The sequence below is a fragment of the Vigna angularis genome, chromosome 9 (assembly GCF_016808095.1).
Source record: "Vigna angularis cultivar LongXiaoDou No.4 chromosome 9, ASM1680809v1, whole genome shotgun sequence".
Classification (NCBI taxonomy): Eukaryota; Viridiplantae; Streptophyta; class Magnoliopsida; order Fabales; family Fabaceae; genus Vigna; species Vigna angularis.
Window position 1 is genome coordinate 19,116,680 of NC_068978.1, and position 18,193 is coordinate 19,134,872.

The 18,193-nt window shown below is 34.8% G+C and overlaps 1 protein-coding gene across 1 annotated transcript; it reads left to right on the forward strand.

Annotated features, from left to right (window-relative positions):
• Nucleotides 1-9,527: 9,527 nt before the first annotated feature.
• On the forward strand, nucleotides 9,528-12,994 carry LOC108346277 (probably inactive leucine-rich repeat receptor-like protein kinase IMK2). The gene is made up of 2 exons (XM_017585315.2): nucleotides 9,528-11,883; nucleotides 12,219-12,994. Exons 1-2 carry the CDS (start codon nucleotides 9,933-9,935, stop codon nucleotides 12,824-12,826), a joined length of 2,559 nt encoding a protein of 852 aa, XP_017440804.2. The 5' UTR covers nucleotides 9,528-9,932; the 3' UTR covers nucleotides 12,827-12,994.
• The last annotated feature ends 5,199 nt before the right edge of the window (nucleotides 12,995-18,193 follow it).

Sequence of the window (18,193 nt, forward strand, 5' to 3'; positions counted from 1 at the left end):
ATTTATTTACAAAACTGCCACCGCGCACCATTATGCTGCGGTTTCTTGTGAACCGTGGCATAATGTGCGCTGTAAAAACCCAATTTTTTACTAGTGAAACTAAATCAAATCTAAAAATTATAACTCATAAAATACGGACAAAATAGATGCTAAATGCATTAGATTAGGGTTATGGTACAGTACATTTCACATCTCTCCCTCGCTATTTTTATTTCCGAAAATGATACTTTAACAACAATTTTTGACAATATTTTGATACGGACCACGTGTCAAAATGTGATTGGTGCATGTGGAAAAGAATTTCAGAAATTAGAACGTGGAAATTGAAATTTGGGAGCGGGGTTTCAAGTTTTTGAGGTTAATTTCCAGTCTTCAGATTTTGAATCTGAAACTTTGTTAGAGAAAGAAGCAGAAGCTTGTGAGAGATTGCAGTCGAGAGAGACTCCGTCTTCCTCCGACCCAGTCACCCATCCAGGCGTTTCAAGTCTGGAATCGTCCCACCCGCTTCCTTCCTTGTAGCGTAGGGGTGCGTTCCTTGCCGGCTCTGGAACTATTCGCGAACCCTAGAGAGAGTCCGTCTACCTCCGACCCAGCCACTCGTCAATGCGTTTTGAGTCTCGAATCCTCCCACCCGCTTCGTTGAGTGTAGCGTAGTGGTGCGTTGCTCGCTGGAGTGCCGCCTCTGGAACTATTCTCGAACCCTAGACAGAGTTCGTCTACCTCCGACCCACCCACCCATCGACGCGTCTTTCGACTAGGTTGATTTCGTGGAGCGTCGCGTTGTGTTGTCTGCCGAAGTTCCGTCATTGCCACTATTGTCTGATCCGTTGACCGGCACGTTTTGGGCTACCGCTATTGGAACGGGCTGCCAAAAGGACGCGTTGTGGCTGTTCCGGTGTCGTTTGAGCTGTCGGTGTTAGTTGTTGGGGTTTGAAGTCCGGCGGAGTGCCGCCGTTAGATTGAAGCGTTGCAATCCTTTCAGCGTTGGTGTGTTTTGTTTATTTAGTATTTTGAGGGTCGATTTTGGGTTACATTTTTTTATGCGTGTTATTGATATATTATTTATCGTTGTTTGGTCTTGGTGTAGTGTGATAGAGGAACTTGGTGAACAGAGTAAAGGTGCTCATACGAGTAACAAGGTATGTAGGGTTATATTTGATTTCCATATATTTACTGTTTGGATGTATTGAAGTAGTAAGCATGACTTTGTATGCAGTTAGTGTTTAGACACTTCTGCAAGACCAAGTTCATAGGTGATTTGAACAAATGATTGACTTCTGAACAAAAGGATTACATTGAGAAGACTATTTTTGTTGGTTGTTATACTTGCCAGATTGTATTAAGATAGATAGGAATTTGTTATCTGAGTTATGTGGTCGATGGGTAGATAACATTGGTGGGTTTTATTTTGGTGACAAAGTTATTGAGTTTACTGAATTTGATGTATGTTTATCCTTAGGGTTGCCTGTTGTTGGTGAAGTGATAGATTTAAATAAAGTTGGACATCGTGGTGTTTGTAGGGAGTACTTCCCTGATGGGAAAGTAGATGTGAGCATGATATATAACTTTTTGTTAGAGGAACATGAAAATTTTCTAACAGAACATTTTTGCAGCTTGTATATATTGGTAGGGATATCAGAGTTCTTGCTTCCCAATGGAAGTGGAGTAGTATTTCCAATTTTGTTTGACCTTGTTTGGGAGTTGAGGTGTGTGGGTAAGTACAATTGGGGCAGTTTAGTCTTTCAATACTTTGTTGAAAGTGTATCTAGTGCTTCAACAACAATGAAGAATCAAACAAGTAAAAGTCATTTTCATGTTCAAGGATGTGCTCACTTGTTGTAGATAGAAGTTTGTTATGTAATTGTTAATGAAAGACAATTATTTGCTATTATTTTTCATCATTCTTAATGTGATTGCTGTTGGATTAAGAATTCACAGGTATGGTTTTGTCACCATTTTGTGACTTCAAAGTCAACGTACAGTACCCGGTAACAAAATTCCCTAGGTTGTTAAACTGGATTGATATAAATATTGGGGAGAAGTTTATAAAAACTACTTTGGCAAAGGGATCGGTGAGTAGTTGTTGATTAGAGGAATGTGTTGGTACAAAGTAATTTATGTTTTGTGTTTGATGAAATCAAATATGTTAATGACATTGCAGGTTGTTATTGATGTTGGTGTGTTGAAAGAGAAGCTTTCTTATGGTATGGTGAAAGACGCTGTTGTGAAATATGGTGTTCCATTTAACAAGCAAAATAGAGGAGATAAGGAGAAATTAATTTCTGTTGTAGAAGAACAAACACGGGTTATTGCAGACAAGCAAAGTAGTATTGATGATATAAGAAAGTTGGTTGAAGCCAAAAATGAAGATAAGGGAGAAGATTTTGTGGAAGAACCATTGTGGGGAAGTGAAGATTGTTGTCAAAGTACACCGGTTCAACATCATTTGAAGGTCGTTTTCAAATGAAACAAAGCACAATGTACGATCGTACGAAAGCGCAACCCCGAATACGGATTGAAAGTATGGTAAAAAGAACTCCTTATATTGCAGATAGTAGAAGAAAACAATGAGTAGTTCAATAAGTTATATTACAATAGGAAATGTAAATGTTACTTAATATTATGATGTATGGTATCATGTTAACAAACTTGATTGATTTTGAAAACATTGGAAAAATATGACCAAGGTCATAATTTTCCTTTAGGTGTATAGTTGATGATAGAGCAAGGTAGTTGAAATGAAGTTTGTATGAACATGATACATAGTTATTTGAAATGAAGTTTGTATGTTGAGGATGTTGAATTTGAAGGATGTTTTGTTGATGTTGGACCATGGTTGTTGAAATGAATTGATTATGGAATTGGTACTTGATTTCGTGATAAAGCATGATTGTTGAAATTGAATGTCTTTTGACATATTAGTCAATATTAGAAGTTGATTACCTTGATGTAGAACTGAGGTTACCGTGTTGAGCATAAGTAATAACGTAAGTCCCCACTTAATTCAACTATGATCCCATTCGTGTTTTTATAGGTACTTTTTTTTTTAATTTTTTTAACACAATGTGGGGACTTAGGGTGTTTTTTTTTTCATCATAATTTAGCATCGTTCTTTAAATTGAATATTGGTGCACAAAATGCTGAATATTAGAAGTTGATAACCTTTATGAAAAAGGTAGTGTACCGTGGTGTGCATAAGTTATAAGGTAAGTGCCCACTTATATGAACTTTGATCCCAGCTTTGTTTGGAACATACATTTGTTTTGTTCACAAAACTTAAACAAGTTGTGTGCTTTTTTTATCATGAATTACCATCATTGTTCAAATTTAAGGTTTATGAAGATGTTAGTCATTATTACAAGTTCAAAACGTAGACATACAAGTCATGGTGCAGAAAAGAAATTGGTACCAAGGGCAAAATAAGTAGGTATTTCAGTCTAAGGTTTTGCACATGAAGGTATGACCATGACACACATTTTGGAGTGCCTAATTTGTTTGTCATAATTTTCTCCACTTACAACTGATGTGGAACCAATTTCTAATTTATTTATTAACACATTTGTCGCCAAGGAACCTGTTTTATTAAAAATCATGGTGTAGGAAAGAAACTGGTACCAAGGGCAAAATAAGTGGGTACTTCAGTCTAAGCATTTGCACACGAAGGTCAACTATGACCATGACACACATTTTGGAGTGCCTAATTTGTTTGTCATAACTTTTTCCACTTACAAGTGATGTGGAACCAATTTTTACTTTATTTATTAACAAATTTGTGGGCGAAAAACTTTTTTTTTATTAGAAATCATGATGCAGGAAAGTAAGTGGTACCAAGGGCAAAATAAGTGGTTACTTTAGTCTAAGGTTTTGCACACGAAGGTCAACTATGACCATGAAACACATTTTGGAGTGCATAATTTGTTTGTCATAACTTTTTCCACTTACAAGTGATGTGGAACCAATTTTTACTTTATTTATTAACAAATTTGTGGGCAAAAAACCTTTTTTATTAAAAATCACGGTGCAGGAAAGAAACTGGTACCAAGGGCAAAATAAGTAGGTACTTAAGACAAAAGTTTTGCACAAAAAGGTCAACTAAGACTACCACACACATTTTTGAGTGCCTAATTTGTTTCTCATAATTTTCTCTTCACTTACATCTGATGTGGAACCAATTTTTAATTTATTTATTAACAAATTCGGGGCCAAGGAACCTTTTTTATTAAAAATCATGGTGCAGGAAAGAAAGTGATACCAAGGGCAAAATAAGTGGGTACTTCAAACTAAGGTTTTGCACATGAAGGTCAACTATGACCATGACACACATTTTGGAGTGCCTAATTTGTTTCTCATAATTTTTCCACTTACAAGTGATGTGGAACAAATTTTTACTTTATTTATTAACAAATTTGTGGGCAAAAAACCTTTTTTATTAAAAATCATGGTGCAGAAGAGAAACTGGTACCAAAGGCAAAATAAGTGGGTACTTCAGGCTAAGGTATTGCACAGGAAGGTGAACTACGACCATGACACACACTTTATTTATTAACAAATTCGTGGCCACTTTACATACTGTACATATAATATTTCATTAATAATGACATCCAATTTGACTGGAGACTACAGTGCAAGCATTGTAAACAATCCACATTCTTACCTTCAAATTTCATTAAGAATAAATGTAACAACTATTTTTTTGTCAACATTTTTAACTTCAAGTATGTTCAATCAGCATCAGCACATATTGAAAAAGTTCTAAACAACCCAGTTATAACATTGACAAAATCACTATTTCCCAACATTCTACATAATGCCTAAGTCTTGCAACACTTGATTCCTCTGCGCATTGTCCACATCTAAAATCCAATCACAAACGTATTTCTCCCTAACTTGTTGCAGTTCCTCCTGCAAAGACAATAATGCACAACATATAAATAAAATGCACCACTTCTATCAAAACTCCACAACATGATAATTTTTACAACTTACAGTTGTGTAAGTGGGCATTGTGTTGCCTTCGTATTTCTCAATGCCATCCCACAACTCCATAATTTTTAAAACAAAATTACTCCACAATTAAATCTACAACAAACAAAGTCCAACAAAACAATATTCATATTTAATATATCAATCAAACAATAAAATATTACATTTACAAAAATTAACATTACAAACTTACAAGTTTGGTTGGGTTGGAGTCTGTAAGTGTTCTACCTCCAACGACGATGTCTTTTCTTCGGAACCATTCAACAAATGTCCAAAAAACAATGCAAGATTTTGTGCCTGCAAAACAACATAGTTCCCTTCACTATCCAAACAACTCTACGAATTTATAATTACAAAGTAAACTTTAATTACTACACATACAATAACATTGTCAATATTTTTTCGTTCTTTTCTTTTGTGCCCAAAAGAGTCCAGTGCAAACATGTGAAGTGATGGAATCTTCACAACGTAGCACCACTAATGATCGTCATGGATAATTGGGACAAACAACTACAACAAAAAAATGTGTGTCAACAATTGTACAAAAAACCATCAACATAGAATCAAAGTACATTGTATGAAATTTGATTGCACTAACAAATTCAACATTAACAATGTCATCAAATCCAATGATATCGGAATGGAAGTAGTTAGAGTACTCATTCAATGTCCAAACTTTGCGATTAATCTTTTTCTTTCTTGAGTAAACTAAAACATGGCTCTGAAAGAAAATCACATAGTTAGCTTTCATTTGTCATGTCAATACAATTTTTACAACATAAAATGACAATTATTTTTACCAACCGCATATAATGGACTAAAACATATCCTTTTCACTACTCCAGTACTCCTTCTTTCAAAGAACATGAACACGGTTATGGCAAACAAAATCTCCTACAAAACCAACAACTTCTTCATAAAACATATTTCAACCAACATATAAAATATAACAACAATAATCACACCATATTTCATTATTACCATGTTGCCAAGCTGCTTCCTAGGTCCAAAAGAATGACACTCCTGGGTGGAAAATGTTTGACCGCAAATTTCAGAAACAACTCTTTCAACAAAATAATCACATATGTCATCATGTCGCATCATCACAAAATTCAAAACAATTCTTCAAAAAATAACAATTATAAATTAACCAAAACGATAATCATATAATAAACAAATTCCATCCACATTAAAATTAAAAGAATATTTAAAATTGTTACTTGCAACACTGCTACATTGCCACTCAGGCCTGCGGAGTCCTTTATGTCACGTTGCCTTATCATCCTTGATGCATTTCCTAAACTATTTATCTAATATTGTAAAAGGCATGTTACTAACTGCCTTTGAATGTCTAGGAAAGTAAAAAACAATAAAACAAACTAAAATATACAAACGACACACACAATCAACATCCATGTCATTATTTTGTATTAACAACTTTATCCTAATTATGACATCTTTTACAATAAATGACTTTGAACAAAATTGTTGACATACAACACCACCAAAGTTATCATCAAAATTGACATCTAAACCACCAACACCCAACCCTAGACCCATGCAAACATCGCCAATTATAAATGGTACCATTCGTTGCTTCAAAAAAAAACATTCATTGCGCCCAACCCAACGTGTAACCCTTTCCTTCAACGGCGGAGTGCATAACTCAATTGGGTTGTTCATATAAAGACACCACTTGAATGAAGTCTCCCCGATACGTGTTCTATCAATTTCTCGAAGTATACCATTAATGTCGACTATAGGTTTTGTGTCGGACCATGGCTGCAAACGCAACTACAATTCAATTTCAAAATATAAACCATCAAAAAACTCTTTACAAACAAACAAATCAATTTTCAAAACATTATATCTACTTACATTGTTATAACCTCCTTCTTTTATGCAATCCATCTACGCCAATCCAACCAAAATACAATCCATGACGACAAAAAAAGCCTAAAAAAGGACCATGACCTTCCACGGAAGACAGACTGGGTGGGTCGGTACACGACAACAACGGTAGCCCAAAACGCGTCGATCAACGGATCAGACAATAGTGGCAACGGCGGAACTCCGACGGACAACACAACGCGACGCTCCACGGAATCAACCTAGTCAAAAGACGTGTCGATGGGTAGGTAGGTCGGAGGTAGATGAACTCTGTCTAGGGTTCGCGAATAGTTCTAGAGGCGACACTCCAACGAGCAACGCACTGTTACGCTACACTCAACGAAGCGGGTGGGAGGATTTGAGACTCAAAACGCATCGACGGGTGACTGGGTCGGAGGTAGACAAACTCTCTCTAGGGTTCGCGAATAGTTCCAGAGCCGGCGAGCAACGCACCCCTACGCTACAAGGAAGGAAGTGGGTGGGACGATTCCAGACTTCAAACGCCTGGATGGGTGGCTGGGTCGGAGGAAGACGGAGTCTCTCTCGGCTGCGCTCTCTCACAAGCTTCTGCTTCTCTCTCTAACAAAGTCTTAGATTCAAAATCTGAAGACTGAAAATTAATCCTCAAAACTTGAAACCCTTGCTCCCAAATTTCAATTTCCACGTCATTCTAATTTCTGGAATTTTTTTCCACGTGCACCAATCACATTTTGACACGTGGCCCGTGTCAAAATGTTATCATGTTGTTAAAATATCATTTAGTTTTCTTTATCAAAATTTGCACAAATCGCATTCCAAAGAAGTTTTAAAGTACTGTTGACTAATTAGTGATAATGAATAATTGAAACGTGAAAACCCAATCAACTTCGACTCCTAAAATGGATACTAATTCGTCTCCTCCTCACGTAACATCATTGTTTATAATTTAAAAAAAATATTTTCTTTTTTTTCCAACTTATATTAAAAATAACTCAAAGAGGAAAGTAAGAAAAGAGGTTTTCCTTTCTTTTTTTTCAATTTTTTAAAACCAGTTTGTCGAAATATAGAAAAATTGTTTAGAAGTAATTATTTTATCAAGAAAATAATTTTTTTTAAACAAACATAACTATTAGAAGAATTAAAAGTAAAATCTATATATGGGTATCTGATAATTAAGCATGGCCAAAGGTATTACTAGTCATATTTGCATTTTGACTTGAATTGGAGCAGCGAGTTAATAATTAGAAGAGAAAGTTATTCCTATGACCTTTTTCTTGCATAAGGAAATGGGAAAATTTTCTACCTGAATACCAAAATAGATCACTCTTTTCCTCTAATACTACAAGTTAGTTGACATTTTTTTTAAAGTGAAACTTATTTCCATTTTTACAAGGAAAATAATAGTTAAATATAATCATTGAGATTGACAAATTTTCTCTAATTAACTATTTTAAAATTACTTTTCATCAAATAAATTCAAGCAGATAATGTTCTCAGTTTAGACATGCAATTAATTACTGAAGTAATTTAATTTTAACTGTTACTGCAGTGTCTTTAAGAAATTATTTAACGCGTAGCTTAAAAAATTAATAGATATTTTTTTAACAATGAATATAAATGTAATGTAATTGAAGCTATAAACACTATCACTATCTAGCTTTTGCATCTCAAAATTTTGTTTGTTAGTTGAAAAAGTCGAACACAATGCCTTAATCCTCAATTAATCCTCTTAATTCTTGAATTTCTTCTAGTTTACTTCTTCCCCGTGCTGTTTCCAAAACATAATAAAATCAATTCGTTGCAACAAAATAATGAATGTGACACTGACACCCCAATATACTTTTGCCCCAACGTAACACAATTTACAACTCTTGTTTGTTTTGTGCTCCACCTTTTCAAGCTAATAATGTGTTCTATTCCACAGATCTGTGAATTATGAAAGCATAAGGTGCACAATCTGTCACTTTGATGTCCCTACTCGCAGTACATTACACACCATTGCCAGAAAGATGCCCTAGTTAAACACCTTCTTTATGACCCAAAAAAATCACAAAGTAAAAGAAGAAAAACATAGTTTCATCTGTTCTCACTTTTGCCCTCATCAAGCTGGGTATTTATATGGATATTTAAAATTGGGAAAAATATTCTTTAACACGTCTAAATATTTTATATTTATTTGACATTATTTTTATTTATTTTTTATTTTCTTCTATTTTAAAAATTTATAAAATTTAATATTTTTATGACTATTTTATCTCTGTATTATATATCAAATAAATATAAAAGTGTGTCATATTATCATTATTCTAAGTTTAGTTCACATAATATGCAAATTATGTTGTCATAAATGATTTTTGAAATATCTAAAATTTATCATTTTAAACTTTTTTTAGTTTTTTATTTTATTTTTTGTTAACTGCAGCTTGTGGGTTGTGGGGTTTACAACACTCACTCATGGAAGGGTAGTTTAGGTAATTAAAGTTTTTGTCTTTGGTGACATATTTTCTGAGAATATAATAATGTTGATGATGAGGAGTCACACTGAGGAGTAGAACGAGGAAAAGAATGGGACCCTTAGAAAATGTAATGCATCCAAAACTAAATCCAATGCAATGTAGCCGTTGGAGAAGGAAACCCCATATCACATCTCATCTCTGCTTGGTCTTCTAATGTCCCAACCCAACCCGTTATGCAGCAGCAGTTATGATAATTTAGACAATGAAGTAAAACTAGCCGTTAGGATTAAGAAAATTGCAACCTTTGACTCATTCTACTCATGACCACCACCTCATTTCATTTATCTCTCTTCATCCTTAAACCCCACCAGCACCTTTCTTCACTCACATGCCTTTTTCAGAACTGTAGTCCCTCTCTTTTCACTCTCCGCTTTCTTGTGTTAGTATTTAGATCTTCCTCGTTGTTCTTCATTGTACTAGTATTATACCACTACTACTGTTATCTGAGCTGAGTCTGTCTGAGAGGTGTGAGCCTAAAGAGAGAGTGAAAGTAGAACCTGTTTGTGTCTGTCTTACTTTCTTTGCTTAGCCATTGTTTGTTCTAAGTTCCCACTTACCACTTTCATGGGACACAACAGTTGTCATGCCAAAGATTTCTTCACAGACCCTTTTCAGGTTAACCTCTCTTTTGCTTCATATGGTCATAGGAGGAGGAACCACAAAGGTGTTGGGGGTGGTGGTTTTATTTGCTTAGCTTCTTTTGTGTTTCTTTTGCAAGCTTTGGCTTCTGTCATTCAGCCTGTTTCAGGGCAGTTGTGGGATGGGGTGGTTGTTACTCAGGCTGATTTTCAAGCCCTGAGGGCTATTAAGAATGAGCTAATTGACTTCAAAGGGGTTCTCAAGAGCTGGAATGACAGTGGTCTAGGTGCTTGTTCTGGGTGGGCAGGAATCAAGTGTGTGAATGGTGAGGTTATTGCAATTCAGCTTCCTTGGAGAGGGTTAGGTGGCAGGATCTCTGAGAAAATTGGCCAACTTCAGTCTCTTAGGAAGCTCAGTCTTCATGACAATGTTCTTGCTGGTCCAGTTCCTTTGTCACTTGGCCTCCTTCCCAACCTTAGAGGGGTTTATCTCTTCAATAACAAGCTTTCAGGTTCTATCCCTCCTTCCCTTGGCAATTGTCCAATGCTTCAGTCTCTTGATATTAGCAACAATTCCCTCAGTGGTAAAATCCCTCCCAGTTTAGCGAGATCTACTAGGATGCTTCGGATCAATTTGAGCTTCAACTCACTTTCTGGATCCATTCCTAGCAGTTTAACCATGTCTCCTTCTCTAACCATTCTTGCCCTTCAACACAACAACCTCTCTGGCTCTATCCCAGATTCTTGGGGTGGAGCTGGAAAGAAGAAAGCTTCCCAGCTTCAGGTTTTGACCCTTGATCACAATCTCATTTCTGGAATCATCCCAGTTTCTCTAGGCAAGCTAGCTTTACTTGAAAATGTTTCTTTGAGTCATAACCTGATTGTAGGGCCTATTCCAAGTGAACTAGGTGCACTTTCTAGGCTTCAAATTCTTGATCTTTCAAACAATGCCATCAATGGCAGCATTCCTGCTAGCTTCTCTAATCTCTCTTCTCTAGTTTCATTGAACCTAAATAGCAATCAACTTGCAAACCATATTCCCGATTCTTTGGACAGTTTGCACAACCTTTCTGTGCTTAACCTGAAGAACAATAAGCTTGATGGCAAAATCCCACCAACAATAGGGAACATCTCAAGCATTAGCCAAATTGATTTCTCTGAGAACAAATTAGTTGGAGGAATCCCAGATTCCTTTACTAAACTTGCGCATCTCAGTTCATTCAACGTCTCTTACAACAACCTATCTGGTCCTGTCCCATCTCTACTTTCCAAAAGATTCAATGCTAGCTCTTTCGTAGGGAATCTTGAGCTATGTGGGTATATCAGTTCAAAACCATGCTCTTCACCCCCTCCTCATAATCTTCCAGCTCAATCACCACAATCTCTTTCTAAGCCTCACCACCGAAAACTAAGCACCAAGGACATAATCCTCATAGTAGCAGGTGTTCTTCTGTTGATTCTGTTATTACTGTGCTGCTTTTTGTTGTGTTGTTTGATCAGGCGAAGAACTGCTTCAAGCAGAAAGAGTGGCAAAGCTGCTAAGGCTGCAGCATCTGCTAGGAGTCTTGAGAAAGGTGCTTCAGCTGGTGGTGAGGTTGAAGCAGGAGGTGAAGCTGGTGGGAAACTAGTTCACTTTGATGGGCCTTTTGTGTTTACTGCTGATGATCTTTTGTGTGCAACTGCGGAGATAATGGGAAAAAGTGCATATGGAACAGCATACAAAGCAACATTGGAAGATGGTAACCAAGTTGCTGTGAAGAGGTTGAGGGAAAAAACTACTAAAGGGCAGAAGGAGTTTGAAACTGAGGTTGCTGCACTTGGCAAAATCAGACACCCAAATCTCTTAGCACTTAGAGCCTACTATTTAGGACCAAAAGGAGAGAAGCTTCTTGTCTTTGATTACATGACAAAAGGAAGTCTAGCATCATTCCTTCATGGTAAGTATCTTTAAACTGACTCTGCCTTTGCTTCTGATACTGGTATTTGATATATCTAAACTTTACAATTGTAATTAGAATTTCGTTTCAGTAGAGTTTTTAAATCCTGTAATGTTGTGTCATTTCTTCTGATGCTGATATGATATATTTAAGATATGCATGAATTCTTCATGGTGAGTACTTGACAGTAATTAGAGAATATGTTGTGGCATTGCTTCTGAAATTAATAAATGAATTATTCCAGCATTGTAAGTACTAAAGAGTGATTATATAGTGTTGTGTCATTGCTTCTGATACTGATTGTGTTATGATTTATCTGATTCTAACAAATGCAGCTCGTGGGCCTGAAATTGTTATTGAATGGCCAACAAGGATGAAGATAATGATTGGAGTGACTAGGGGCTTGAGCTACCTCCATAGCCAAGAGAACATTGTTCATGGGAACCTCACATCAAGCAATATACTATTGGATGAGCAAACAGAAGCCCACATAACAGATTTTGGTCTCTCAAGGCTGATGACAACTTCTGCCAACACCAACATCATTGCCACTGCAGGAAGCCTTGGCTACAACGCACCAGAGCTTTCAAAGACCAAGAAGCCTAACACAAAGACTGATGTGTACAGTCTTGGTGTTATCATGTTGGAACTCCTAACTGGAAAGCCACCTGGGGAGCCAACCAATGGCATGGACTTACCCCAATGGGTTGCCTCCATAGTGAAGGAAGAGTGGACTAATGAAGTGTTTGATTTGGAACTCATGAGGGATGCACCAGCCATAGGGGATGAACTGCTTAACACATTGAAATTAGCACTGCATTGTGTTGATCCATCTCCTGCTGCTAGGCCTGAAGTACACCTAGTTCTGCAGCAACTGGAGGAGATCAAACCAGACTTGGCTGCAGGAGATGATGGAGCTACCAAGGTTCAAACAACTGAGTAAAGGATTACACGTTTTATTCTTTATTTATTTGTTCATTGAGTTTATGTGTATATAGAGTGAGAATTGTTTTACACTAAGTATTCTTTTTAACTTGGAGCAATAATGTATGTTTTGAATATCTATATGACAATTATTTCATTAAATGAAACGATTATGATTTTGATTTTACTTTATTCTTTTTCTTCAATGCATCTTCTTTACCTCGCATTTCTCATTCGCAAGGATGAAAAAGGGATAGGGAAAGTTTATATCTATGACAGTTAAAAACCATTGCGTATCCATTTCATGACAAGTAGAATAAAAACATGTTAGTCTCATGCTCTTTAAGGAATGCACCTTGTAGAAGAGACACGTACTTAAATTTAGATTAAAATAAAAACATGTTAGTCTCATGCTCTTTAAGGAATGCACCTTGTAGAAGAGACACATACTTAAATTTAGATTAAAATAAAATATACAACATATGTTTCAAAAGTAGTCATTATTTTAAAATTAATAAATATAAATTATTAGACCATAATTAGTTATAATTTCTTTTTATATACATATTAATTTATGATGAACCATTTTGATATCAGATCTTTGAAAATTCATAACTTTTATACATAATTAAGTATATTTTTTATTTATTTACTTATATTTTAATTAATTAAATTTTTTTTAATAGTATCTTAACGAATAGTTTAAATGCAAATATTAATTAAACCAATAAAAAAGAAACTTTGAATTAAACATTGGACAAAAAAATATTGTTTGCTAATTGAGAGATGAAAGTTATGATAAAAAGTAGACAACTAAAATTATATGTGAGAAATTAAGAAGACTAAAATTACAATTAAAGATGTTAATTTACATAAGCTTTTATTTGTTGTGACTCTAGATAACTATTTTTGTTTTAACATGTTTTATTGTCACATCCCGTAGTCTTTCAATATCAATTATATCTTTAATGAAATAAATAAAATTTGAGTATGTTTTTTGTAAGACCCATTAAAAAAAAATAATAATTTATATTTGTTGTGGTTTTGAATAATTAATTATGATGTGAAAAATGTATAGTGAAAGTTGTTTGACCCAAAATTATTGTGATAAGATGTGTTATTTCATTTTGTTGCATAATTATTAAATATTTATTGTTATATGATAATAATATGATGTTAAAATATTGAATATATGATTTTAATATTTTATTTTAATCTATTGTATAACTAGAGTATATCAATATTTTGTCAAGTTAGAATATACATCTAGTATATGAGTTTTCTATAGTAAAAATACTCATTATTTTGACTAATGAAAAATATAACATATTAATTTTCTCTCTTCCATAATGAGACTTTATCTTCTTTTTCCCGTTCACTCATGATGCATTTCTTTTCACCTAGTAACTTTGAAATGTTGACTCCACTCCAAACTTCTACCCAATGAAACCAAATAGGACAAACTTACAAAAGTAGAAATAATGGTGTGGTAATCATTAAGCATAGACTAAGGGGTAGTGGTTTCTTTGTGGTAGGAACCACCAAACACTAAGGTAGGCTGCTGATTTCAAGGTTAAATACATGGTTTCTTACCTTAATAAAACTTAAGAACACAAACTAAAACTTAGGAGAGATTGTTGTTGGAAGTAAGCAAAGGAGGAAGCTTGAGATTTAAAGCATCAAGAGTTGGAAAATCTTCATTGGAAAAGAGGTAGGGGAGCTAATCCTTTCTTGTTATGATCATGAATATGAGTATGAATATGTTAAATTTTGGCAATGGTAATTATCTATTGACTTGTGTAAAATTTGGTTTTCATGATTATAATTTCTTAATTTCGAGTTACTGTGGTGAAAACTTTCTATTAATTGTTTTCACCGTTGGATTTAGCTAAAATTTTAATATGTGAATCCTAAGACCTATTACTCCACTTTGACCGTTCGGATTTGAAAATAGAAGTCTATAGTTGGAGAAATAAATCCTGTATGTTTGAGTAAATTAATTACCCCTCTAATTCTGTTACTGAGTTGTCTCGGTAAACTATAGATTCGGACTTATTTGACCATTAGATCAACCTCAAAATTGGATATATGATCCATAAGCCATATTAATACACTTTGACCGTTCGGATTTGTAATTCGAAGTTTGTACTGGGAGATATATATCCTGCATGTTTGAGTAAATTAATTACCCCTGCAGTTCTGTTACTAAGTTCCCTTGGTAAAATATAGATTCTGACCTATTTGATTGTTAGATCAACCTGAAAATTGGATATATGATTCTTAGGATATATTACTACAATTTAACCGATCGGATTTGTAATTGAAGGTCTATGTTTAGAGAAAGAAATTTCGAAAGTGTGAAATATTTGATGAACACTGTAATTCTGTTCTTAAGTTATCATGGTAAAAGTTTCATATATATTTCATCTACCGTTACATTGAGCCCAAACTTTAGTATGTAGTTCATAAGACATATTAAGTGATCTTGACCGTTCAGATTTGGAATTAGATGTCTGTGCTTAGAGGAATTCATTATGCCTTTGAGTTTAACCGAGAACCACTTAAATTTCTGTCTCTGAGTTACCTCGGTACAATCTCCATATCTACTTAGATAACCGTTAGATTAATCTGAAATGTTAGTATGTTGTTTCTAAGAGATAGTGGCATACTTCGACCGTTCGGATTTTAGATCGGAGTTACAGATTTAGAGATATTAATTTCGTATCTTCTCAGGGATCTCAATATTGCTTAATTTATGTTTTTGGATCATTTATACAAAAATTATGATTTCCGCCTCATTAACCGTTGGATTTGACTGAAAAGTTTACCATATGAGTTAAACATGCTGGTTATTAGTTTGATTGGTTCAGATCTGTAATTAATGATATGAGTGAAGAATAATCTTTTCACGAAATTGTAAATTTAATTGTATTGGGTAAAAACTTGGATAACTATATTCTTAAATTGTATGTGTAGTTGTATTTTGGAGATTGGAGGATGAGTAATATAATATATTCTATATTATAAAATTTAATTATATTGAACATTCTGAGTTGTAATAATTATTTGAGTTAAATCATGAATTGTAAATAAGTTGATGGTAAATTTGGATGGGTAGTATAGGCATTATTGTCATAATTGTAAATCTGAGTTTTTATTTATTTTCCTACGACTTTGGTAAGTCGAGAGGGGAAAGGTTTGAAGCCGGACACTACTTTGGTAAGTAGGTGGGAAAATGAGAGGTGAATTTAACATAAACCGTACTACTTTGGTAAGTAGGCTGAATATTACCTTCTTGTGCTACTTTGGTAAGTAGACAATATCACCTTATTGTGCTACTTTGTTAAGTAGACAATATCCCCTCATTGTACTACTTTGGTAAGTAGACAATATTACCATGTTGTGCTACTTTGGTAAGTAGACGATATCACCTTATTGTGCTACTTTGGTAAGTAGACAATATCACCTTGTTGTACTACTTTGGTAAGTAGATAATAAAAATCACCTTGTTAGATTACTTTGGTAAGTAATCAGTATATCATGGTTATACTACTTTGGTAAGTAGACAGAAGGATTGTTGACTGCTGTGCTTTGGTAAGTAGGCAGATTAATAATATGTTGTATTGACTCTAGTGAATCGACTGATGATTTTGACTGGAGAAATATTATAAAGTATCAGTGTAATAGTTGGTTTTTGAGTATGTTTGAGATGCATGTATTTGACTGATTGCCACACTTGAGATGTTAGTAAGATTGTGGATGATGTATATTTCTTGAATCGGTTAGCTCACCCTACTGTTTGTGTTTGTGTATGTGAATGCAATTATCGTATAATGTGTGATATTATACGGGAGCAGAAACTATTTCAGATGAATTAGCAGATGGTTCTGAAAATGCTTAGAAGATGAGAGATCTGCGGGGAAAAGGAGACATGGGGAATTTCTAAAATAAATCTATGTTTGAATTTCCGAACTGTGTGAAATTTTAAATTTCAGAAGTTTATGAACTGTGTGGACTTTTATTTTCAGAAGACTTGTGCTGTAATAAAGAACTTAATATTTTATGGGTGTTGAAATTTGTTAAAGAAAAATTACATATGTATTTTGTGGAAAATAAATTGTAACGCCTAAATCGGGGTGTTACATTTTTTTCTTTTTACGTAGCTGAATGTATACTTTATAGAGACTCAAAAAACACTCCAAATGCTTCAAGCCTTTAACTTTTGAGGTATTCAGCCTCTCAGCCTCTTTAATGATACTCATCCTCTTTGAGTCGAGTATGAGTTGTGTATATAGAAGACATTATAACGCTAAAGTAAGTAAAGTGCATCTACGAGTAATAAATGAGGTAAGTAATGAATGTGGAAGTAGCCCCTAAGCTCGACGCTGTGTCTTTGGACCTATATGGCACACTAGCCCCATAGACTTAATATGTCCATAATTGAATCTTCTTGTTGCTACTATGTAGTTGTCCTTCTTGTGTAAACAAAATTTGTATCTTTCGATTTGTCCTACAGATATACTAGTATCCTAGCCTTGTGAAGTGTAACAACGAAAATAGTGTAATGATGAAATGCCAGATATGATTCGATGTGAAAGACATAGGGTTGATAGGTTGCACAAGAAACGATGTGATGTTGAGAAGGTGAAGAGTCGCGTCCCTTAGCCTTTGAATTTTGGAAAGATATAATGGTTGAGGAAAAGGGGTGTGAAGGTGAAAGGTTGCATAATTTTGCTATAAATATGGGCCATATTTTCCCAAATTGAACACCAAATTTATGAGAAATTACTCTGCTGTTGATATTTTGTGAGAAAACTTTAGAACTTAAAGAAAAGATTACCCAAAGGTATCATAGCGGGTCAAACATCAATTCTAGAGGGGGACAAATAGTGATAGTACCCAAACCTCAATGTTTTCTAATGCGTCTCGTCAAAAGCTTTGGGGTTGATAATGAAGGTGATATAACTGGGAATAAGGAGGATCCTCCTAAGGAACATGTCAAGAACAAACTATCTCAAAGGGGGGTACGAGTGGGTAGATCCCTTGGTGAGAAAATATTTTTCAAAATTTAGGTGGTCAAGAATATTGAACTCTTGATTGAATAATATTTATGTATTTGAGAGCGAGGTGTCCGAGGCTATAATGTCACTTAAGAGGAAAAGTGTCATAGACAATGTTTGTCATGACCAAGAGGGGTATGATGAAGAGTTTTTTTATCTATATATCACTAGTGTAGAAATCACTTTAGACGTCTGTTATTTTGTTCTTTTTACGTCCGACCCCTACCCGACGTCTATATGGGTGACGTTGACGGGACGTTTGACTGTACAGGTCGAACGTCTAAGACCTTGGAACGTGTTTGGCCTCTATAGTTCATTGGACGTCT